We start from the raw sequence: 25467 nt of genomic DNA, 5'->3' as shown, positions 1-25467 counted from the left end.
TCTTTGCACATTATCCCCTGATATTGATGCAATGCGAAGCCAACAAATTTAAGGTGATGATATTTTGACATATTTATATATAGTATGTACATATAACAGTTTTTGAGATATTTAATAATTATACATAAAGTATCGAATGTTTTTTTATAAATACTACCTATTATATTTATCCAGATAAACTGATTTTTTCCACGGCATTAAAAGTAGGCTCTTTTCGAAGAACCTGAATTTATTTTTTTTAATTTTTATATATTTTATAAAATATTATATATTTTATATTTAGTTTTTATGCATTATATATTTTTTTTATCATATTACACATTTTATTTTATATTATTTTTATTATGTTTTTTTTGTTTAAATGTTTAAATATGTAAGATATTTAATATATAAAGCTTTGCCGTGCTTCTTGCCCCTTCTTATTGCCATTTCATTTAATATTTTTGACCAAAAGTACGACCAAAGCCAAAAATTCATCAGACACAGGGTGTTCAGGTAATTTTTCCTAGTCTTAAAGCATTATTTTTTTGAACATATCAGAATTTTCGAAGGGAAGGGAACTTTAATTTGGTTATAATTTAGATGTGTACTTTTCCATGATTAAAATGTTTATTTGTGTGATTGTTGTGACTTTTATGTCCTCTTTTTTTCTCGGCATATTAAACTAATATTGTTAGTTAAGATTGTACAAAACTACCCTAAGGAAGTGGGACAAGTATCCAAACAAGATAACACACATATGTAAACTGAACTCTTTCAATGAAATTCCCTACTTGCAAACGACTGTTGAATCAGCTACCACTGGGCCTATTTATTGAGTCTTTCGTTTGCAAATAGGATGTGCATAAAAAAAAAATCTAAAACTAACTACATAAGATATATATATATATATATATATATATATATATATATATATATATATATATATATATATATATATATATATATATATATATATATATATATATATATATATACTAGCTGTTGGGGTGGCGCTTCACGCCAACCCAACACCTAGTTGGTGGGGCCCTTCGCGCCCCCCAATCCCCCCCGCGCGCGTAAGGCGTTACGCGCCATATTAGTTACGTGCCATTGTAGTTGTGTCCCTGTGTCATATAAATAGATTGTCAGGTTTACTGACTCTTGAACATGCAACATATAATTATCCAGTGGAAAAACAATCCGTATTCAGATCTATACCTCATTATTCTAATGATGTGTCCCTGTGTCCCAGTCGTAATTTATATTCCCTGTGTCCCGGTCGTCATTTGTGTCCCGGTGTCCCGGTTTGTAATTTCTCTTTGAGCGTCCCGGTCGTCATTTATATTCCCTGTGTCTCGGTCGTCATTTGTGTCCCGGTGTCCCGGTCTGTAATTTCTATTCGAACAATCCCTGTGTCCCGGTCGTCATTTATATATCCCGCATGTGCCCCCGGCGTCCCCGTTGTAGTTGTGTTCCTGTGTCCCGGTCGTCATTTATATTCCCTGTATCCCGGTCGTGATTTGTGTCCGGGTGTCCCAGTCTGTAATTTCTCTTTGAGATTCCCGGTCATCATTTATATTCCCTGTGTCCCGGTCGTCATTTGTGTCCCGGTATGTAATTTCATCAGTTGACAAACATGACGTCAGTCGACAAACAACTTCATGACACATACAGCTCAATCCTTATAATGACGTCAGTCGACAAACATGACGTCAGTCGACACACAAACATGACGTCACTCGACGCACACACACAAAGACAACTATATATATATATATATATATATATATATATATATATATATATATATATATATATATATATATATATATATATATATATATATATATATATATATATATATATATATATATATATATATATATATAAAAAGTCAACCCCATTTCAGAAATTTTGGCTTCAGCTACCCGTTCTATAACACAACATGATTGGCTAGTTGTTACGAATACTTATCACTAATTGATTGCTATCTTTTTAATTGTTATCTTATTTTTATGTTTTATTAAATTATAGTATATTTTTGCTTCATTTGGTTTCAGTTGATGTCACAACAATTCTTGAAGTTTTATGTGGCTGGAAGACTGACATGTTCAATGAAATAATAAGCTCAGGAAAAAATGATACTGGAATAGCTGAAAATTTGTGCTTTTCTATTGTGTACGGTGAATCAGGCTATGACGTGGAAACACTTGACCTTATTGGAGAAGATGTGGAAACTGTTCAACAATGGGTTAAAGGATTGCAAAGTTTGGTTGTTATTTCTAAAAGTATACAGCAGGAGACCGAATATGAAGAGTAAGTTTTATTTTATACAGTGGTTAAGATGCCAAACTGATCCATAAAAAAGCCGTACTAACCATTTGGATTGCAATCCACTAACTGTCAAAACTGTGTAATTACTAAGTAAAAGTTAATGCACAGTTAGTGTGTATCCTTACAAGTGGCGCTCTGAGTCAGTGAAGAAGGCAAAGAGTTAGAAAGCCATGGGTTCAAATCTACGATTGACGATAGTTTTGTAAATCTGTTCCCATTATTGGGAAACTGCTTTGGTTAAAGTTTATCTTACTCATGCCTATTCAATGGAATTTCCAGAGGACTTCTTGCCGTCGGGTTGTAAGCCACCCGAAGCTTAGTGCAGACTTGAGGCGAGACCCATTGCTTTTTTACGAGGGTGTAACAATCAAAACTATGTAAGCAATATGAAAATGATATGACGTTCTACTACGACGTTGCAATATGACGCAATATGACGTTCTACTATGTAGAACGTCAAGAAGTTGAAAGACAACCATTGCATTATTGATCGGGAGTTTTGATAAGGAATTTAGTCTTATAATTTGCAGCAGTTTTCGAGCTCCTCCATGTAGTTAGAAGAAAAAAACATAAAATTCTATAAAAAGACAAAAAATGGCTAAATTTTATGCAAAGAAAAAAATGAAAGGCACTTACGTCTGGTATTCAATAATTGATATAAGAGACAAATGCAAAATGGCGATCAAACATACGCAATAGGCAGGGGCGCTCCGAAACACAGAAACATTACTGCTAACAGCACACTGCAGCACCAAGCTGCCTAAGGCCAACACAGCTACTCATGCTCCCCCTCCATTGCAATCTATCCAAAGCCTCCCTCTTTAAACCCTCCCAGGAAGTTCCCGTTTCCTTTAAATCTTTCTTATGACATCCTCCCACCCCAACTGCAGACGACCTGCTTTCCGGTTAGCCCTAAATGGTTGGCCGAAAAGGACAATCTTCGGCAATCTGTCACCCATCATCCGTAGGACGTGCTCCTAGCCCTCTCAACCTTTTTCTAATTATAGCCCTTGAAAGCGGAATTGAAACTGGACTTTTCGCACAGCCTACTATTTGAAATACGGTCAGTTAGCTGCCTACCCGGAACAATCTGTATGCAATTTCTCTCGAAAACATCTAGCAAGTCTTCATCAACTTTTCGGAGCGCCCATGCTTCAGAGCCATATTTGACCACTGTCATCACTGTAGCTTCCAATATTCTAATCTTAGTTTTCAGACTTCTTATTCTTACAATTTTTTTTTAACTGTGAAAAAAACAACCTGAGCCTTGGCGATTCTACTTTTAACATCTTCACTCCTCCCACCGTCTTTACTAGTAATACTACCAATTCAAGTAAAACTGTCCGCCTGATCAATCTTTTCGTTACCCAACGTCACCTTTTCATCGTCACTTATTCCTAGCCTTATCTGCTTTCTCATGAAGGATAGTCGCTACTTATCCGGGCTAAGAAATTTCTTCCTGCAAATTTTAAAGGCCTAAGCAATACTTGTTTAGAAATTCTAATTAAAAAAAAAAATGCAGTGACTTAGCGGAGCTTCAACCCAGCCTGTTTTAGAACCAGTTGAAAAATTTTATAGAAAAGGTATATGAGAAAAATGGAGCTATTTAATGGGGCCACAGCCAGTCTTTGATTCAGAGTCAGAGTCTTTTGATGAATGAAAATGAACAAAGTTCAAATATTACGGGATTTTCGCCAAGTTTATCACTCACGAAAATTTTTAACACCACTAAAATTCTTCTAAAGTGGGACAAAAAATGTATAATATGCAAAAACTAAATATAAAATGTACAATGTTTTATAAAATATACAAAAATTTAAAAGAATCAGGTTCTTTGCAAGTAGCCTATTGTGAATGTTGTGGAAAAAATCAGTTTATCTGGATAAATAAATAGGTGGTAACCCTGGCCGTCCTGTAAATGGGTCACTATTCCTTTAAAATGTCACTATTTAGTGGAGCTCATGGAACGTCAGACCCTAATACATCATGCTCTGTCATAACTTATCTATTGAGGATCTTCATGGGAAGTTTTATGCAAGATATTTCCAGAGGCACGGTCATTGGGGGGAGGGCGACACCTGCCTGATGCGACATATTTTTCAATGTTGATATTTATGTTACAGGTTTAATTGTTTTTTTATAGTTTAATTCCAATGAGATATAGTTGTTTTAATTTATAGTTGTAACACTTTTTCGCTTATAGAATTTGTTTTGCTTTCTGAATCGAAAATTGAAGGTTAGAATGGACCTGTCAATATGGTAGAATGAATTGGTACTTAGACCATACTAAAGAAGTGAAGTTAGGTTAATCGTAATGAAATATACCAAAATATCATGAAAACATAATATTTTAGTAAAAAAATTGAGGGAAATGCGACAGAGAATTATGAAAGTACGCCGCTGAGAACGCATTATATTAAATACCTGAACGAACTTAACCACTTCTATAAATTAAATATTTAATTACAATAGTCCGTATAGATACCGTTTACCTCATTCAAACGAAGCTGATTATCTGCAAGTGGAAACAGACAACCGTTTTAATTACAGATCATGAACTACAGTAACTTGTCATCATCCATTACTTAGGATCTGCACTGCTAAATAAAGAGCGCGAAGTAAAGATGGGGTGCAAATCAATGTGTCTCTGGGTTTCAGTCTTGGCTCTCAATAGCCCAGATTAGGAGGAGATAAACCATTAGTCCTTTATTCTGTTCAATAAGTAGATTTTTATATATTAGTTAAACCGTTGCTTAAAAGAATCAACGGATGTCTTTGATAGAGTAACCTCTACAGGATTACTACCAAACAGTTCGTGGTAACGAACTGTAGTAAGGAGCGACCCGGCTCAATAGTAACCAAAACTCTAAAAAATGAAATTTTGATACCAATAGCTACATCAAAAGAATCACATTTTAATGCTGATTTTAAATATATAGTTTCATCAAGTTTAGTCTTACCCATTAAAAGTTATGAGCCTGAGAAAATTTGCCTTATTTTAGAAAACAGGGTGAATTACTTTCCCAAAGTCAACGGATCAAAATTCTGAGATAGCCATTTTATTCAACGTAGTCTAAAAACCTTGTAACTATGTCTTTGGGGATGACTTACTCCCCCACAGTCCCCTTGAGAGGGGCTACAAGTTACAAACTTTGACCAGTGTTTACATATAGTAATGGTTATTGGGAAGTGTACAGACGTTTTCAGGGGGATTTTTTGGTTGGGGAGGGGTTGAGAAGAGGGGGATATGTTGGGGGAACTTTTCACCGACGAATTTGTCATGGGGGAAGAAAATTTCCATGAAGGGAGCGCAGAAATTTCTAGCATTATTTAAAAACAAAACAATGAAAAAATTAAATATGAAAAAGTTTTTTTTTCAACTGGAAGCAAGGAGCAGCATTAAAACTTAAAACGAACAGAAATTATTACGCATATGAGGGGCTCACCTCCTCCTAATACCTCGCTCTTTACACTAAAGTATTTTTAGCAATTTCAACTATTTATTCTCCGGCTTTTGTGATTCAGGGGTCATTCTTAATGAATTGGGACAAAATTTAAGCTTTAGTGTGAAGAACGAGGTATTGCCGAGGGGTTGAACCCCCTCATATATGTAATAAAAACATAAGAATACAAAAGTTCGTTACGTAAGCTAATTTATAAGTTACGTATATCTTTTAATAATAAAAATATTCGTAAAAAATTAAAAGTTCTAGTTGCCTTTTTAAGTAACCAAAAAATTGGAGGGCAACTAGGCTTCCTCCCCAGCTCCTTTTTTCTCAAAATCATTCGATCAAAACTATGAGAAAGCCATTTAGACAAAAAATAAATATGCAAATTTCGTTTTAATTATTCCTCTGCCGAGAGCCAAAATCAAAACATGCATTGATTCAAAAACGTTCAGAAATTAAATAAAAAAACAAGTTTTTGTAACTGAAAGTAATGAGCGACATTAAAACTTAAAACGAACAGAAATTACTTCGGGGGCTGCTTCCTTATCAGTTGAAAGAAACAGTCAAACTTTAGCGTAAAGAGCGGGGCGTTGATGAAGAAGCAGCCCCTTTCATATACGAAGTAATTTCTGTTTGTTTTAAGTTCTAATGTCGCTCCTTACTTTCAGTTAAAAACAACTTTTTTTTTATTTAATTCCAGATAAGTATGAAGTGCCATAAAAGTGCCCACAAAGTTGTTCCGCAAGTACTTTTAAGCAGTCAGAGTAGGCTGTCTATCTACGTGTTTTTTGCTTTTTTTTTGTTTAAGTATCGGCTTATTGAGATTGATTTTTTTTTTTAACCTTACTAAATGGTTGTTTTGCCATTCTAATCTTATTTCTGTTTTCTTTGTTTCAGATGGCTATTAGCTCAGTATAGAAAAGCAGATAAAGATAATAGTAACTCATTAGACTTCCAAGAATGTTTGAAACTACTAAAGCTACTGAATATTAAACTGGAAGAGGATTATGCCAAGAAATTATTTGATGTAAGTTTTTTTTTCGTTTAATCGAATATCCAATATATGTGTTGTATACAAACAATAATAATAATTTATTTATTTTATTTCTGGCAATTGTTGGAAATGAGTAGATAATGTATGTAGATAAATGAAGAGTAGGTAATCGTTGTTAACATTGTTGAATAAATTATGAATCAATGAAAGAAAAGCATAAATTAGTTGAAAAGAAAAATAATGCAAAATTCATTTTATTTATATTTTACGTCTTTTATAAATGCCATGGATGCCGAACATTAATTCTCTTATTTTGCTTTAATTCATGACCTGAAAAATTCTAATATTAGCAGATTTGAAATCAGAAATTTTCAGTATTTTGAGTAAAGATTTATTAGTATTTTCACCCTTCATATCAATTTTACGGAGGGAGGGAGAGCAAGCAACGACATCTAATTCTACTTGATTAGACCCAAAATACTGATTGTCTTTTTAATTTTACCCTGTACTCATAGCAGCAGTTGTGAGCAAAGCTGGTTATTGAGAAATATCCCTGTGGGAAGGCTGCTAGCTATACCGCAGTTTGTTTTACTAGAATTTAAATGGAAGTGATTTTCACTATTCTCTTTTTATATATATATTTTTAGATGTCTTCCTTTTTCCCAAGTAGATACGACGTCCATAAAAAAAAACTTAAAACTTACGCAATTTTCCAGAAAATTACGATATGAATTCTAAGAAGTTTCTTCTGAAAATCTTCATCTGGGGTTTCATGAAATTGGTCTCCAGTTTTCTCTCTTGCAAATAATACTTGAGGACGTTGAATAGAGCGTATAGATGATTATTTGTCTTTGCCAGTAATGCCTTTGCCGGTAATTTCTTTTTAATCTTGAATTATGTCAATAATAACCATATTAAGGTATAGCTTAGATTTTTGGCATTGTCTTTCGCTATAGCAATCAGGAAAGTTGTACTACTAAGTTTCCAGGATGAACTTTTTCTCGTTCATTTTCTACTGATTTTTAATACACGTTCCTAGTTTTCCAACTTGGCATCCGCTAAGTGTAAAATTACCTAACTGCAAATGGAGTTAGGTAAACTTAAAAACTAAAACTCCTTTTCATTAAAAACTAAGTTCAGGGATTTTTTCTAATTTTTTAACACCTATTCGGTTTTGTGAAATCTATTTTACTCAATTTAAAAATCAAATTTTATTTTTAATGTCCTTAGCACATCAAGACTTGCCTGGGGATTCGTCTTAATATGTTCACGAACTGTATGCTCTGAATTTATTCCAACATCATCAGGAGAACAATTGCAGGCCAGACTTTTATTTTCAGATTTTCTGACGACCTGGTCAGACTTGCCTCGGGATTCGTCTTAATAGGTTTACGAACTATATGCTCTGAATTTATTCCAACATCATCAGGAGAACCATTGCAGGCCAGACTTTTATTTTCCGATTTTCTGACGACCTGGCCAGACTTGCCTCGGGATTCGTCTTAATAGGTTCACGAACTATATGCTCTGAATTTATTCCAACACCATCAGGAGAACAATTACAAGCCAGACTTTTATTTTCAGATTTTCTGACGACCTGGCCAGACTTGCCTCGGGATTCTAATAGGTGCACGAACTGTATGCTCTGAATTTATTCTAACATCATCAGGAAAACAATTACAGGCCCACTGTGCAAAAATGACATGAAATTAAAATATATATATGTGGCTGGTTGTGATAAATTCAGTGGATTAAAAATAAAGAGTAGAAAAGGGCGTAAAAAATGTATTAATTGTGGGATACACTAAGAAAAGAACGCATTATAATTCAAATTTTGCATTGAGACTGAATCTCAGACCCACCCACTCTTTATTCTCGTAGGACCAGTTTATAAAAAAAAGAAGAACATTCAGGAGCTGCAATTATGACAAATTATGCTGTCTAATTTGCTGTTTTGTCTATATTTTGATTTAGGCACGTTCGCAAGAATTTATATTAGGCATGGTTAGGTTTTGGATGGGGGACAGGAACAGGACAGAAAGTTGGAAGTTAACTAGTGGTGTTTGAGACAAATTGCAGTTTGGTAAGCTTCGAGACTGCGTCAACAACGGGTTCATTAAATCCAAGACGAGCATATTAACGTTTGGTTACGTTCATAGCAGAAAAAAAGAGCATAATACAATAATACATTTAATAAAATACATATCAACGAAAATTATATGACTCACTATTTCAGTACCCTTGATAGCTATTTTTGAATTATACTTTTTAGAAAGAATACAAAGAAAAATCGATCAATAAAGAGTATTTCAACCTGCAGCTCAACTAATCGAGGTTAGAGCGTCGAATTTTAATTTATTTTCAGGTTAGAATTTATGTCATGCATGGTTATGTTTTGGATGGAGGGTGGACCTATTTCAAGGAGGGTCGAAGTTTTCAAATGCTATATACGTTTGCAGTGTGAAAAATAGCTGGAAGTAAAGCGAAATCCTCAAAATCTTGACGTTTCGGGGGAGGTCCAATATTGAATATGTTTTTAGTCGAGCGATTAGAAAGATTAAAATTTTTGTTATTGCATAATTCGGGATTCGCTTATCAAACGAAAATATAAGACACAGTGTTACAACATTGATATGAAGCTTAATGATATGGAAGATTAAATATTACGACATTGAAAATTTAGATTCTGATTTAATCAAGATAGATTAAGTTTAATCAAGACTGACCTATATACATCTTGCGAAATACGTAGTAATTCGTGAACTTACTTGAAAGTGTATATGCAGATTAGTAGCTTTACCTGACAATAAGAAGTAGTTGATAGTCGAAGGTCAGTGGTTACGGTCCTGGGTCTGGAAGATGAAGATTTCAAGGCTTTTGGCTTTCCCTGTCAAGGAAGTAGAGTGAAACCCCACTTTACTGCCTTAACAGGAAAAGTCATTAGTTGCTTCTAAGTTGGCTTTGGTGGTATAAAATTAAGACTTGGTATGGCCCGCCAAAACTTTTTCTGTCTTGGGATGGGAATGGTATCGAAGTGCAGTAGAGACGAAGATATCCGATAGCCCTTGATGCGGATGTCCAAGCCAGGAGAGACGGTTGCAGTGGATGATGGCACATTGGTCATATTTCTACCAGCATCATTCGTCAGTCGGTCTCGGAGGTTCCATCTGAAAGTGGGCCTGATCCATCAGCAGTAAAAAGAATTAATAGCATGAATTGCTGCAGCTTATACTGGCCTTCTAGACGTACTGAGTTGATTATAGGCAAATGAATCTGGATTTCCTTTCGGATGTGGATCTCACTCCTTTTCCAGATTTAATTTTAAAAAAAAGTTTTTCTAGGGGAAGTAAAGAGTGAAGTTGAAACTTAAAACGAACAAAATTTATTGCTTCATACTCTATCTAACATACATCGATAGAGCTAGTGTAAATAAACTAAATATAGAAAACTAGCGCTTTAGTGAAAACACAAAGCAATTTACGAGTTTTGGTACAGTAGAAGTAAATCGATTAAGCATACTTTTTGAAAAGAAAAGCTTTTTATTATTAATGCTTCATTTTGTTTTTTCGTGTAATTTGGTATCACTTCTGCACAATGGTCCTGTTGGACCAATGTCGGAATATAGTTCGTGTGATTTGGTGACCAGACCAAGCTGCCCTTATGTTGGATCATTCCGACATCCAGAAGATTTTCCAGCCTTGGAGTTCCGACAGGAGACTTTTTTTTTTCTCCGTTGACTTCCGTGATGAGTTGGACTCAGTGGACTGAGAAGCACTTTGGTAGATTCTAGAATCAACTAGCCTCCCCGAGAAATAATACAGATTTTTCAAAGCTTTACACCATGGTACAGAGAGTTATGTTCAAGTCAACAGCCAGCGCAGCCCGTTCTTCCGAATTACGACAGGAGTGCTTCAAGGATGTGCAGTTGCCCTAGAGCTCTTTAATTTCACCATAGGCCACGTTATGACAAAGAAGACTTCACGTCTCAACTTTGGACTCAAATTTGGAGATCCAATCATCTCAGACACTGATTTTCTGACGACCTGGTCATCTTAGCGGACACCATGGAACAGTTACTGGAAACTCTTCAAATCCTACTAGAAGAGGCTGCAAATGTGGGACTGCAGATAAAATGGAATAAAATGAAAATTATTGCCATAGAGCCGTCTTCTCCTGTTGTCAATTCCCCAGTCAGCCGTGACACAAAAACTAGTTTATAAGTCTCCAAAGTTCTCATACTTAGAATTCATAGTTTCTTCAGATGGCTTGCTTATCCCCGAGCTGCAAGTAAGGTTATCCAAAGCGTCTTCTGCCATGGGCAGGTTGAGTCGTCACCTTTGGTGAGAATCAAATATTAGTCGTTCAGCTAAACTGTGAATTTTTAACCCCCCGTCAGTTCTGTAATGCTTTATGGAGCTGAGATTTAGAAACCATCAGCCGCAACCCTAAAGGCTATCGATGGATTCTACTCGAGGAGCCTGAAACGGATAGAAGGTCTACGATGGTTTTACTTCGTGAGTAACAAGAAGCTACTACATTTCACCAAGCATTCCCGATGTTCTACCAAAGGAGCTGAGCGTACCTCACGATGGTTTGGACAATTACTTTGAGTGTCCCCGCACATACCAGCAAAGACGACCTTTGACCTTGACCCTATTAAGGCCAGTTTGAAGTGACCTCGTGGCTGACCAAAGAAACGATGGTCCAACAGCTAATCCAAGTTTCTGGTGATGGCAAACATCAGACCGAGCGAAATACAAACCCTTGCAATGGACGGAAATGGATGGAGGAGACAGACACCACTTTCTACGCCGAGCAGCGCCCAGTAGGAGAGCTAATTCAGGTAAGTCAAAGTTTGCACAATGAGCTTAGTCCAGTGATTGAATCTCGTTTTGGCTCTAAAAAGGAAATTTAATGATTAGTTTATTGACAAGCCCAGAGTGAAGCCATCTTGAAAGTATTAGAGCTTTAGTCTAGCTTTAGAATTTGTATCATAACTTGAAATATTCCGTTGTATAGAGAGAAATAACCGGATTTCCGGAATTCATATTATGGTTTATTTGTTCTTCATTTCGGGTAACACTATAGCGTATTTTTTATAACTTAAAGTTGTATACTACTCACTATTAATGTTGTGGCTGTTGAGACCAATGTGCTACCTGGTAAATCAATCCATTATTTGTTTGTGCTGTTCAATGACTTTGCGGCTATTAAAATATTTTTTATTTTTTGCTTAATTTTTAAGATAATTTTAATTGTATACTGGAAATTACTGACATCCGAGCTGATGTAAGACTAGGAAAAGCGTTATAGATCAGTGTGTTGTTGTCAGGCTATGTCCTCATACAGGCTATGTTGTCAGGCAATAGTCTACTAAAGTCTAAGACCAAAGCCAAGTGGTGATAATTTCGGCAGAAAAAAAAAAACAGAACTAAAGTCTTTGAAGAATTTGTGGCAAAGGCTGAAGATTGAATAAGGGTGTAACAGACTCGAGAATTTCGTTGTTATGTTTGTCTTTTGGTCGCCTAATGCTTCGACAAGTTGTATTAATGGTAACATGTTGCTAAAATGATTTTTAAATTTAAAAGGAAAGTTTTATTTTCGTCTTTCGAAAAATATCAACATAAATTTTACTCAATTTGTGGATGACTATATAGTCATGCGGGAAAGTTTCAACAAAATTGTGCTTTTAAAAATTCTCGTGTTTGATAAAACAGGAAAAATTGGAATAACTAGGATTGAAAAGTGTATTTATTATCCTGCCCTACGGCTATACATGTTCTTTTGTTGAAATAACAGAGAACTGTTGGAAAAATTAGACATAAAAAAGAATTTAACCAATGTTACACATCTCATTTTGAGTCCTATCGAAATAGTGGCTATGTATACTTTAAAGTGTAGATTAAAGAGTTCTGTATTTTCAGCAAGCCAACACAAACAAGAAGACAAGTATAGAAGCGAAAGTTCTCGACGCTCAAGAATTTGTTACATTTTATAAACTACTACTTCGAAGACCTGAGATTGAAGCCCTATTTTCAAAGTAAGCTTTTAGTTTTTTCCGTTCGTTTTTTTTTTTACCCGGGGCTGTTCCTTTTTTCTTTGCTTAATATATTAATATGAGTCGTCAAATATAAAACATATTGGGTACCCGCAATATACTTTTCCATTCACTAAATCTTGTTGTCTTCTTCTGATAACTGTTTCTACAGCATCTTTTTGTTTAATAAGTTTTATAACGCTAAGAAATTCAACTCCTACAAAACCTCTGCCAATCACTTCTTCAATAACTGAAACTGTCAATAACTTGTTCGTCTGTGAGTCCAAGCAAATTCAGTCCCCTATTTTGAATACAAGTCCAGTGGCCACTTTCCGTCACGTGTCAACCCAAAATCAGTCTGATCTTTCGTCCCTTAGTTCTGTGTCTATTACCTTAGTTCTGCCCTAGGAATGATGCATGGAAGGATGGATGATAGACGTATCTATTAATAAGTAAAATGACATCATGATTATGCAATCCTATCTGTCTGTCTTGCCCTTTTCTACAATTAGCCATGGCCTGATGCCCGGAGTAACTTGATTTGCATTAAAATCATCTCTTTGATTGACAATTTCATTTTTATCGCCTTTCTTATATAGAGAAGTGATTCCAATATTTCATATGATTCAAATTTCTTAAAACCGCAATTATGGGTTTTCAAAATCTGATTGCTGACGTTTAACCCACCGTTTTTCCAGAAAGGCCTTCAAGACTTACAGTTTAATTATTCTTCAACACTTCTACTACCTGTGTAGCTCTTCTTTAGTAACTCCATCAAATTTTAATTCACTCCTGAGTTTTCAAAAGTTCTCCCGCACTTTCTATTCGCATCCATTAAAGCCTTATCATGGTTTAACGCTTTGAAACACTACGTTGACGATAATTTTTTCTCCATACCTTGGTTATATGGTTACTTTGATTCGGATTTATAGAATTTTCAAAAATTTGGAGTTCATTGAGGGGTTTTACATTTAAATATAAGATAACCCACCTGGCATCTGAAATTCAGATGTGACGTGGGAATTGGTGTACCTTTAAGCTCCCCAGACTCGCGGTGGCTGAACTTGCACAGACACACAACTAACTCCACTTCTGGCCAAAGGATTGATAACACCAGGACTCAAACCAAAGTCCTGAAGGACATAGGATTGCAAGTCTGGTGTGTCAAACAGTTTAGTGCGGCTTCTAAAAGAGCTACCAACTCACATAGATATAGGGCAGGGGGTATTTAAACAAACAACTTAAGCAAATATAAACAAAATGTATAAATCAAAATTAAACGGAGGAGAAGAAATTTTTCTGATAGTTCGATGAAAATACACAAAAAAAGCATTTTTCAAAATTTAGGGGGAGGGCAATAAAATCTAGGGTTTAAAATCCCTTGCACCGCTCCTTCATTTGCATCTCCGCTATCTCAGGGATGATTTGCTTCTGTGAATATGTTAAAGCAAACCACTGTCTCTTCAGTTAAACAAGTCAAACTTATTAAAATGTGAGAAATGTGTCCTCTTTCCTACCAGAAGGAATTCATTGCATTTGCTTGTTATCCCACATCTCCTTAAGATCTTAATCCTTAAGATCACTAATTGAGTAGAACAATCACCTGACTCTTTTCTTGAATTTCAAAGGCTAAGTCACCCTACTCTTATTTTTCATCTCACTTTTTATTCCTTTCTTCTTAAATCTTACTTTCATCATACTGCTACTCAATGTTCTGCGTATGAAGGATGACAGGTTGCTAAAGATCATCCAGCAGTATAGGCCCACCGCCTAGGGCCACACGAAAGAAAGTCGTACTCGAATGCGGTAAGAGGATGTCGTAAGAAAAGATATAAGGTAAATTAGAACTTTTTGGGAGGATGCAAAGAAGGAGGTTTAGAATAGATAAGATTTAGATTTTTATTTTTACATTCACAAATAACTAAACAAACTAAACAATACTTTCGCACTGGAGATAGCCCATGCGCTGGTGGTGGCCTCAGGTGGCATGGTACTGCAGTGAGTTGTTATTAGTAGTAGTAGTATTAATCTTATGGGTGGTTAATTCTGGTGCGTAGGGACTTTCTTAATAACTTACAAAGGTAAGAATGAATCGAGGTCTTTGACTCTAAAGGATAATAAAAAGGCGAGATTGAATTATTTGGCTTGCAAAGGGAACGTTTCCTTGATTATTTATGCTAAGCCAAGTCATTAGTCTACTAAATAAAAGATAAGACTTTCGCTTATTTTTTTGACTGAATGTAAAATTCTGTCGTCACTTACCTAAGTTTATCTGGAACTGATCTGTTCCCTTGTTAGTTTTTTAACAGGCCAGTGTGTTTTCTTTTACTATTATGCTATTTATTGCCACTATCAAACAGTTCGTGGTAACGAACTGTAGTAAGGAGCGACCCGGCTCAATAGTAACCAAAGCTCTAAAAAATGGAATTTTGATACCAATAGCTACGTCAAAAGAATCGCATTTTAATGCTAATTTTAAATATATAAGTTTCATCAAGTTTAGTCTTACCCATCAAAAGTTACGAGCATGAGAAAATTTGCGTTATTTTAGAAAATAGGGGAAAACACCCCCTAAAAGTCATAGAATCTTCACCATCAGATTCAGCGTATCAGAGAACGCTATTGTAGAAGTTTCAAGCTTCTATTTATTTTATTTATTTATTTAAGAATTAACGACGCTTCTTGACTACTAATGTCCCTGCGTCGGCCCTGCAGTGCATTCCTGCAGCGTGATTAAATCTCTGGGTCCCGTATTACCAAGCTAAGGTCAAATCCACTGCGCCACCACAGGACTTCAAGCTTCTATCTACAAAAATGTGGAATTTTGTATTTTTTGCCAGAAGGTAGATCACGGATACGTGTTTATTTGTTTGTTTTATTGTTGTTTTTTTCCCCAGGGGTGATCATATCGACCCAGTTGTCCTAGAATGTTGCGAGAGGGCTCATTCTAAAGGAAATGAAAGGTTCTAGTGCCCTTTTTAAGTGTCCTAAAAATTGGAGGGCACCTAGGCCCCCTCCCATGCTAATTATTTTCCCAAAGTCAACGGATCAAAATTCTGAGATAGCCATTTTATTCAGCGTAGTCGAAAAACCTTATAACTATGTCTTTGAGGACGACTTACTCCCTCACAGTCCCCGTGGGAGGGGCAACAAGTTACAAACTTTGACTAGTGCTTATATATAGTAATGGTTATTGGGAAGTGTACAGGCGTTTTCAGGAGGATTTTTTGGTTGGGGGGAGGGTTGAGAAGGGGGGATATGCCGGGGGTTCTGTTCGTTTTTAGTTTTAATGTTGCTCCTTACTTCCCGTTAAAAAAAACTTGTATTTTTTTAAATTTAATAGTCCTTAAGGATAATTGACTCTGATATTTAAAGAAATTTTTCCAGAGCGTACAAAGTCAAGATTTATTCAAGGGCTTTGAAAGTAAAATATCCTTAAAAACTAGGTTTGAATAATTTGGCCTTTTATCAGTTTATTTGTTTTTTTTAGGTACGCTAAGACAAGCCTTTGTACATTAACAGCTGGGGAACTTTGTTCTTTCCTGCAAAAGGAACAAAAAATGCAGAACTGCAGCATAGAACATGCTTTCAAGTATATCGATATGTATGAAACTACAAGTGCAAAGCTGCAAGAGCGGATGACAATTAGTGGTAAGTCAAAGACTCCAGTTTGATAGATTAAATAATAGTTAGCTGAACTTTGTTCTTTCCTGCAAAAGCAACAAGAAATGCAGAACTGCAGTATAGAACATGCTTTGTAGTATATCGATATGTGTGAAACTACAAGTGCAAAGCAGCAACAGCGGATGACAATTAGTGGTAAGTCAAAGACTCCAGTTTGACAGATTAAATAATAGTTAGCTGAACTTTGGTCTTTCCTGCAAAAGCAACAAGAAATCCAGAACTGCAGTATAGAACATGCTTTGTAGTATATCGATATGTATGAAACTATAAGTGCAAAGCTGCAAGAGCGGATGACAATTAGTGGTAAGTCAAAGACTCCGGTTTGACAGATTAAATAATAGTTAGCTGAACTTTGTTCTTTCCTGCAAAAGCAACAAGAAATGCAGAACTGCAGTATAGAACATGCTTTGCAGTATTTTGATATGTATGAAACCTACAAGTACAAAGCTGCAACAGCAGATGACAATTAGTGGTAAGTTAAAGACTCCAGTTTGACAGATTAAATAATAGTTAGCTGAACTTTGTTCTTTCCTGCAAAATCAACAAGAAATACAGAACTGCAGTATAGAACATGCTTTGTAATATATCGATATGTATGAAACTACAAGTGCAAAGCTGCAAGAGCGGATGACAATTAGTGGTAAGTCAAAGACTCCAGTTTGACAAATTAAATAATAGTGAGCTGAACTTTGTTCTTTTCTGCAAAAGCAACAAGAAATGCAGAACTGTAGTATAGAACATGCTTTGTAGTATATCGATATGTATGAAACTACAAGTGCAAAGCTGCAACAGCGGATGACAATTAGTGGTAAGTCAAAGACTCCAGTTTGACAGATTATATAATAGTTAGCTGAACTTTGTTCTTTCTAGCAAAATCAACAAGAAATGCAGAACTGCAGTATAGAACATGCTTTGTAGTATATCGATATTTATGAAATTACAAGTAAAAAGCTGCAAGAGCGGATGACAATTAGTGGTAAGTCAAAGGCTCCAGTTTGACAGATTAAATAATAGTTAGCTGAGCTTTGTTCTTTCCTGCAAAAGCAACAAGAAATGCAGAACTGTAGTATAGAACATGCTTTGTAGTATATCGATATATATGAAACTACAAGTGCAAAGCTGCAAGAGCGGATGATACTTAGTGGTAAGTCAAAGACTCCAGTTTGACAGATTAAATAATAGTTAGCTGAACTTTGTTCTTTCCTGCAAAAGCAACAAGAAATGCAGAACTGCAGTATAGAACATGCTTTGTAGTATATCGATATGTATGAAACTACAAGTGCAAAGCTGCAACAGTGGATGACAATTAGTGGTAAGTCAAAGACTCCAGTTTGACAGATTAAATAATAGTTAGCTGAACTTTGTTCTTTCCTGCAAAAGCAACAAGAAATGCAGAACTGCAGTATAGAACATGCTTTGTAGTATATCGATATGTATGAAACTACAAGTGCAAAGCAGCAACAGCGGATGACAATTAGTGGTAAGTCAAAGACTCCAGTTTGACAGATTAAATAATAGTTAGCTGAACTTTGTTCTTTCCTGCAAAATCAACAAGTCAATCAACAAAATCAAAATCATTTCCTGCAAAATGCAGTATAGAACATGCTTTGTAGTATATCGATATGTATGAAACTAAAAGTGCAAAGCTGCAAGAGCGGATGACAATTAGTGGTAAGTCAAAGACTCCAGTTTGATAGATTAAATAATAGTTAGCTGAACTTTGTTCTTTCCTGCAAAAGCAACAAGAAATGCAGAACTGCAGTATAGAACATGCTTTGTAGTATATCGATATGTGTGAAACTACAAGTGCAAAGCAGCAACAGCGGATGACAATTAGTGGTAAGTCAAAGACTCCAGTTTGACAGATTAAATAATAGTTAGCTGAACTTTGGTCTTTCCTGCAAAAGCAACAAGAAATCCAGAACTGCAGTATAGAACATGCTTTGTAGTATATCGATATGTATGAAACTATAAGTGCAAAGCTGCAAGAGCGGATGACAATTAGTGGTAAGTCAAAGACTCCAGTTTGATAGATTAAATAATAGTTAGCTGAACTTTGTTCTTTCCTGCAAAAGCAACAAGAAATGCAGAACTGCAGTATAGAACATGCTTTGTAGTATATCGATATGTGTGAAACTACAAGTGCAAAGCAGCAACAGCGGATGACAATTAGTGGTAAGTCAAAGACTCCAGTTTGACAGATTAAATAATAGTTAGCTGAACTTTGGTCTTTCCTGCAAAAGCAACAAGAAATCCAGAACTGCAGTATAGAACATGCTTTGTAGTATATCGATATGTATGAAACTATAAGTGCAAAGCTGCAAGAGCGGATGACAATTAGTGGTAAGTCAAAGACTCCGGTTTGACAGATTAAATAATAGTTAGCTGAACTTTGTTCTTTCCTGCAAAAGCAACAAGAAATGCAGAACTGCAGTATAGAACATGCTTTGCAGTATTTTGATATGTATGAAACCTACAAGTACAAAGCTGCAACAGCAGATGACAATTAGTGGTAAGTTAAAGACTCCAGTTTGACAGATTAAATAATAGTTAGCTGAACTTTGTTCTTTCCTGCAAAATCAACAAGAAATACAGAACTGCAGTATAGAACATGCTTTGTAATATATCGATATGTATGAAACTACAAGTGCAAAGCTGCAAGAGCGGATGACAATTAGTGGTAAGTCAAAGACTCCAGTTTGACAAATTAAATAATAGTGAGCTGAACTTTGTTCTTTTCTGCAAAAGCAACAAGAAATGCAGAACTGTAGTATAGAACATGCTTTGTAGTATATCGATATGTATGAAACTACAAGTGCAAAGCTGCAACAGCGGATGACAATTAGTGGTAAGTCAAAGACTCCAGTTTGACAGATTATATAATAGTTAGCTGAACTTTGTTCTTTCTAGCAAAATCAACAAGAAATGCAGAACTGCAGTATAGAACATGCTTTGTAGTATATCGATATTTATGAAATTACAAGTAAAAAGCTGCAAGAGCGGATGACAATTAGTGGTAAGTCAAATGCTCCAGTTTGACAGATTAAATAATAGTTAGCTGAGCTTTGTTCTTTCCTGCAAAAGCAACAAGAAATGCAGAACTGTAGTATAGAACATGCTTTGTAGTATATCGATATATATGAAACTACAAGTGCAAAGCTGCAAGAGCGGATGATACTTAGTGGTAAGTCAAAGACTCCAGTTTGACAGATTAAATAATAGTTAGCTGAACTTTGTTCTTTCCTGCAAAAGCAACAAGAAATGCAGAACTGCAGTATAGAACATGCTTTGTAGTATATCGATATGTATGAAACTACAAGTGCAAAGCTGCAACAGTGGATGACAATTAGTGGTAAGTCAAAGACTCCAGTTTGACAGATTAAATAATAGTTAGCTGAACTTTGTTCTTTCCTGCAAAAGCAACAAGAAATGCAGAACTGCAGTATAGAACATGCTTTGTAGTATATCGATATGTATGAAACTACAAGTGCAAAGCAGCAACAGCGGATGACAATTAGTGGTAAGTCAAAGACTCCAGTTTGACAGATTAAATAATAGTTAGCTGAACTTTGTTCTTTCCTGCAAAATCAACAAGTCAATCAACAAAATCAAAATCATTTCCTGCAAAATGCAGTATAGAACATGCTTTGTAGTATATCGATATGTATGAAACTAAAAGTGCAAAGCTGCAAGAGCGGATGACAATTAGTGGTAAGTCAAAGACTCCAGTTTGACAGATTAAATAATAGTTAGCTGAACTTTGTTCTTTCCTACAAAAGCAACAAGAAATGCAGAACTGCAGTATAGAACATGCTTTGTAGTATATCGATATGTATGAAACTACAAGTGCAAAGCTGCAAGAGCGGATGACAATTAGTGGTAAATCAAAGACTCCAGTTTGACAGATTAAATAATAGTTAGCTGAACTTTGTTCTTTCCTGCAAAAGCAACAAGAAATGCAGATCTGCAGTATAGAACATGCTTTGTAGTATATCGATATGTATGAAACTAAAAGTGCAAAGCTACAAGAGTGGATGACAATTAGTGGTAAATCAAAGACTCCAGTTTGACAGATTAAATAATAGTTAGCTGAACTTTGTTCTTTCCTACAAAAGTAACAAGAAATGCAGAACTGCAGTATAGAACATGCTTTGTAGTATATCGATATGTATGAAACTACAAGTGCAAAGCTGCAAGAGCGGATGACAATTAGTGGTAAGTCAAAGACTCCAGTTTGACAGATTAAATAATAGTTAGCTGAACTTTGTTCTTTCCTGCAAAAGCAACAAGAAATGCAGAACTGCAGTATAGAACATGCTTTGAAGTATATCGATATGTATGAAACTACAATTGCAAAGCTGCAAGAGCGGATGACAATTAGTGGTAAGTCAAAGACTCCAGTTTGACAGATTAAATAATAGTTAGCTGAACTTTGTTCTTTCCTGCAAAAGCAACAAGAAATGCTGAACTGCAGTATAGAACATGGTTTGTAGTATATCGATATGTATGAAACTACAAGTGCAAAGCTGCAACAGCGGATGACAATTAGTGGTAAGTCAAAGACTCTACTTTGATAGACTAAATAACTGTTAGCTGAAAATACTAGTTAGTTATTTAAAAAAGTGTGATTCATCTTGATTTGTCTCTTGTGAATGTGCGGTTTTTTTTTATCTATTTTGAATAGTTTGACAACCTTAAATATATATTTCTTCGTGCGTGCCTCCATGGACAATAGCGAGTTTATATATAGTTGTTTGATAATATTATTCACGCCTGCAGTGGTGCCAATTGGGCAGGGGGTACTTGCCCCCTAGATTTCGAAGAATACTATTTCTTTTAATATTTTCATTGAAATATACCACTGTTGGCATTTTTATTGAGGAAAAAGAACGGAAAAAAGTAGAAAATTGAACACCTCAATATTTAAAAAAAAGTTAGTTAAAAAATATTAACTAATAGTTGCCTGATTAAAAACATCAGTGGTTGTGTTTACCCAGGTGGAATGATTTAAACAAAACACATAATTTCATTTGTGTTGTTGACAAATTATTTAAGCTAAGTCATCGCTTCCCTTTTCCGTTCACAACAGATATCGGGGCCAAGTTCTAATCCCGAAATACACAATAAAAATACAATCTCCTACTTCCCACCAAGTTCTATCGAAACCCAACAATCCTTTCTCGTAGAAATCCCATAGATAATTATTTAGGAATCTATTCCCCCCCCCTGAATAGATTGGACTGTCAACTCGATTGGTCTGTCTTCAATAAGATTGAACTGTCAACAAGATTGGTCAACTGGAAAGGACCACTAGGGTACTATCTTTTACTTCCTACCAAACTTGGTTAAGATGTGATTGGATCTTAGGCTATGGTAGATATGCTATAGACAAGGATCTATCACACTCATCTCTCCCCCCCCCCCATCTGCAAGTCAAATCACAACTCTGAAGTTCTACATCTAGATCTGAGCCGTATGTGCCTACGATATTTCGAAAAATTCCATCTTGTTTAAAAATTCATTAGAAATGTAAAAAGAACGGCGGGAATTTAAAATTAGGATTTTTAGATTTACTTCCACAGTTATTTCCTAGAAATCTGGAAAAGTTGCAACATTTTTATCTTAGTTATTAGTATCTTAGAATTTATTTTTGCAGCTAATACAATTCTGTATGTAATACAATTCCGTGATCTCTACATTCAATGACGTTTTGAAATTCATGTCCAACCGTTACAAACATACTGGTCGTTGATCACCAAAGAAAAACGAAAGCACAAGTTTTCCTCCAAAACACCTTAAATAAATTATGAGACCATGGACGCAGGAATTCTGTTCGGGGAGGTGGAGGGTGTCAAAAAATATTTGTTTAAAACATGTCAAAAATTTGTTTATATCTTTTTTTCGGCAAACGTTTCTGTGGAGAGGTCACACCCAATACCCCCCCCCCCCCCTTGGATACGGCATTATATGAGACCCCAAATAAAAGTCTAACTTGTTTATTCTTCTTAAGAGGTTCTGTCTTTTCTCTGAGATTCCTGCAACCCCTCCCCGCCCACCCATTGTTGCCAAAAAATAAATTTGAATTGTAGTTAAACAACAACATAAACATCATATACCGTTTTATTACAGGATTTACAAACCTTATGACAGCCGAAGATTTTGATATTTTAAATACAAGAGAAAATGAAGTATGGATGGACATGACTCAGCCATTGACACACTACTATATTCACTCTTCTCATAATACGTAAGTGCTCGACTATTTTACTTTTGTATGCGTTTCCGTATATTCATGAATCCCTGTCTTAATGGGAGTAATGACTTGTAATAGGCAAACAACAGCAATAAGGATTCTTCATTTTTGGGTGATAACGTGAATAAAATGAATTGTACGAAAAACTCTAAAGAAGATTATTTTTTTTCATTTTTATCGTAGCGGTATTGAGGCAATACCTGGTAACAGGCTCGGTATAGCAATTGGTTCAGGATAATGCAGAAGGCGTGGTTTCTTCTAATCTTTTTATGTCTACTAATAAGGAAACTATCAAACAGTTCGTGGTAACGAACTGTAGTAAGGAGCGACCCGACTCAATAGTAACCGAAACTCTAAAAACGAAATTTTGATACCAATAGTTACATCAAAATATATATATATATATATATATATATATATATATATATATATATATATATATATATATATATATATATATATATATATATATATATATATATATAATATATATATATATAAGTTTCATCAAGTCTAGTCTTACCCATCAAAAGTTAGGAGCCTGAGAAAATTTGCCTTATTTAGAAAATAGGGGGAAAAACCCCCTAAAATTCATAGAACTTTAACGAAAACCACACCATCAGATACAGCGTCTCAGAAAACCCTACTTTAGAAGTTCCAAGTTCCTATTTACAAAAATGTGGAAGTTGGTATTTTTTCCCAGAAGACAGATCACGGATGCGTGTTTATTTTTTTTATTTATTTTTTTCAGGGGTAATCGTATAGACCCATTGGTCCTAGAATGTCGCGAGAGGGCTAATTCTAACGGAAATTAAAAGTTCTAGTGCCCTTTTTAAGTGACCAAAAAAATAGAGGGCACCTAATCCCCCTCCCACGTACACTGTTATCCCAAATTAATCTGTAATTAATCTTTAATCTGTGTAATTAAGTTATATTCTATATAATTATTGTTATATATATTAGTTATATAGCTATTTAATCATTTAACTAATTATAAGTTAGTTTTGCAGTATCTACATTAAGAAAGAAGCCATTGGCTTTAATTAACTTTGTTTAACTAATCATTTAACTTCTTTTTTTCAGGTACTTATTAGGAAACCAACTGACAGGAGAAATTAGCATTCAAGCCTAAAGTTAATTAAATAAATTAATTAAAGTTAATTAATTAAAGTTAATTAAAGGCATTGGCTTTAATTAACTTTATTTAACTAATCATTTAACTTCTTTTTTTTCAGGTACTTATTAGGAAACCAACTGACAGGAGAAAGTAGCATTCAAGCCTATATTGTGGCATTAATTAATGGCTGTCGGTGTGTTGAATGTAAGTAATCTTTTGCGAAATGACTCACAAATACATTCTAAGACCACACTGGCTATAAATGACGTTTGACAAAAAAAAATTACCAAGAAAAAGAGGCTATTTTAAAAAAGCGATAAAACAAAAGTAGATATTTCAGCAAGTACCTTCGCTAAGATGTCTTCAGTGCTCAGAGAAATAAAAACAGAAAAAATAAAATCAAACCTTTTGAATTGAACTCTGACAGACCAGAAGAAACACTGAATAAATAAGCAAAAACCCAAGCTAGAGTAAATGAATGACTACAAAGCTGATCGGGCAAGTATTTTCTACTTAGTGATTAATTTAGCTTGTCTACTCAGCCGTTTTTTTTACTTAGTGATTAATTTAGCTTGTCTATTCAGCCGATATTCGTCATTAGTACGGTTAGATGATCTTAGGTTATAATGCGGAAAAATGCTATTTGATTCACTTAATACTAAGTTATTGTAAATTAGGTTTATAGGAACCACCATTTTCATCCAACCGCCCTTCTACTTTGAAATAGGAGTGAAAATAGTCGAAAAGACTACACTGGCTAAACATGACGTTTGAAATAAGAAAAATGTTTAATAAAAAAGGTTAAACAAAAAAAAATAGGGTATTTTCAGCCAGTAGACGGAAAAAAGCAATCAGACAAAAGCAGATATTTCGACAAAGGGCCTCCGCCATGCCATCTTTAGTGCTCAAATAAAAAAAAAACAAGAAAAACAACAACTAATCTTTTGAAGTGAACACTAAAAGAGCAGAAAAAATACTGAATCAATAAGACAAACAAAAAACCAAACTAGAGTAATTGAAAGACTATTTACAAATTTGTTTTGGCAAGAATCCTCTGTTTTTCTGTCAACTTAGCTTGCCTACTTACCTGATTTTTGTTATTAGTGCAGTCAGATAATCTTGGTTTCAAACAGTTCGTGGTAACTAACTGTGTTAAGGAGCGACCAGGCTCAATAGTAATCGAAACTCTAAAAAAAAGAATTTTGATACCATATATACATCAAAAGAATCTAAATCTTATGCTAATTTTAAATATGTAAGTTTAATCAAGTCTAGTCATACCCTTCAAAAGTTTGCGAAAATTGGCCTTATTTTCAAAAAAGGGGAAAAACACCTCCTAAAAGTTATAGAATCTTAATGAAAATTACACCATGAGATTCAGCGTATCAGAAAACCCTTTTGTAGAGGTTTCAAGCTCCTATCAGGAAAAATGTAGAGTTTTGTATTTTTTTTATCAGAAGAAAGACCATGGATGCGTTTTTTTTTTTTTTTTTTTTTTTTTTTTTTTTCAGGACTGATCATATCAGCCCATTGGTCAGAGAATGTCGCAAGAGGGCTCATTTTAGCGGAAATTGAAAGTTCTAGTGCCCTTTTTAAACTACCAAAAAATTAGAGGGC

At 35.0% G+C, this 25467-nt stretch overlaps 1 protein-coding gene across 4 annotated transcripts in view; it reads left to right on the top strand.

Annotated features, from left to right (window-relative positions):
• The window catches only part of LOC136035553 (1-phosphatidylinositol 4,5-bisphosphate phosphodiesterase delta-4-like), an 84443-nt gene extending 59274 nt beyond the window's left edge, over positions 1 to 25169 (top strand). For 2 of the 4 annotated variants that reach the window (XM_065717417.1, XM_065717416.1), the window contains exons 3-8: positions 2043 to 2298; positions 6663 to 6792; positions 12684 to 12799; positions 16287 to 16447; positions 22610 to 22727; positions 23969 to 24103. In XM_065717417.1, the coding sequence (XP_065573489.1) occupies positions 2043 to 2298; positions 6663 to 6792; positions 12684 to 12799; positions 16287 to 16447; positions 22610 to 22727; positions 23969 to 24062 (875 nt within the window). In that variant the 3' untranslated portion in view covers positions 24063 to 24103. Of the gene's footprint in view, positions 1 to 2042; positions 2299 to 6662; positions 6793 to 12683; positions 12800 to 16286; positions 16448 to 22609; positions 22728 to 23968 lie in introns of all 4 variants that reach the window. The other 2 variants (XM_065717414.1, XM_065717415.1) reach the window with 2 other exon arrangements.
• The last annotated feature ends 298 nt before the right edge of the window (positions 25170 to 25467 follow it).

This window comes from Artemia franciscana, chromosome 14 (assembly GCF_032884065.1).
Source record: "Artemia franciscana chromosome 14, ASM3288406v1, whole genome shotgun sequence".
In the NCBI taxonomy this organism is placed as follows: domain Eukaryota; kingdom Metazoa; phylum Arthropoda; class Branchiopoda; order Anostraca; family Artemiidae; genus Artemia; species Artemia franciscana.
Note: the sequence above shows the minus strand (reverse complement) of the source record. Positions and strands in the feature narration are given on the sequence as shown.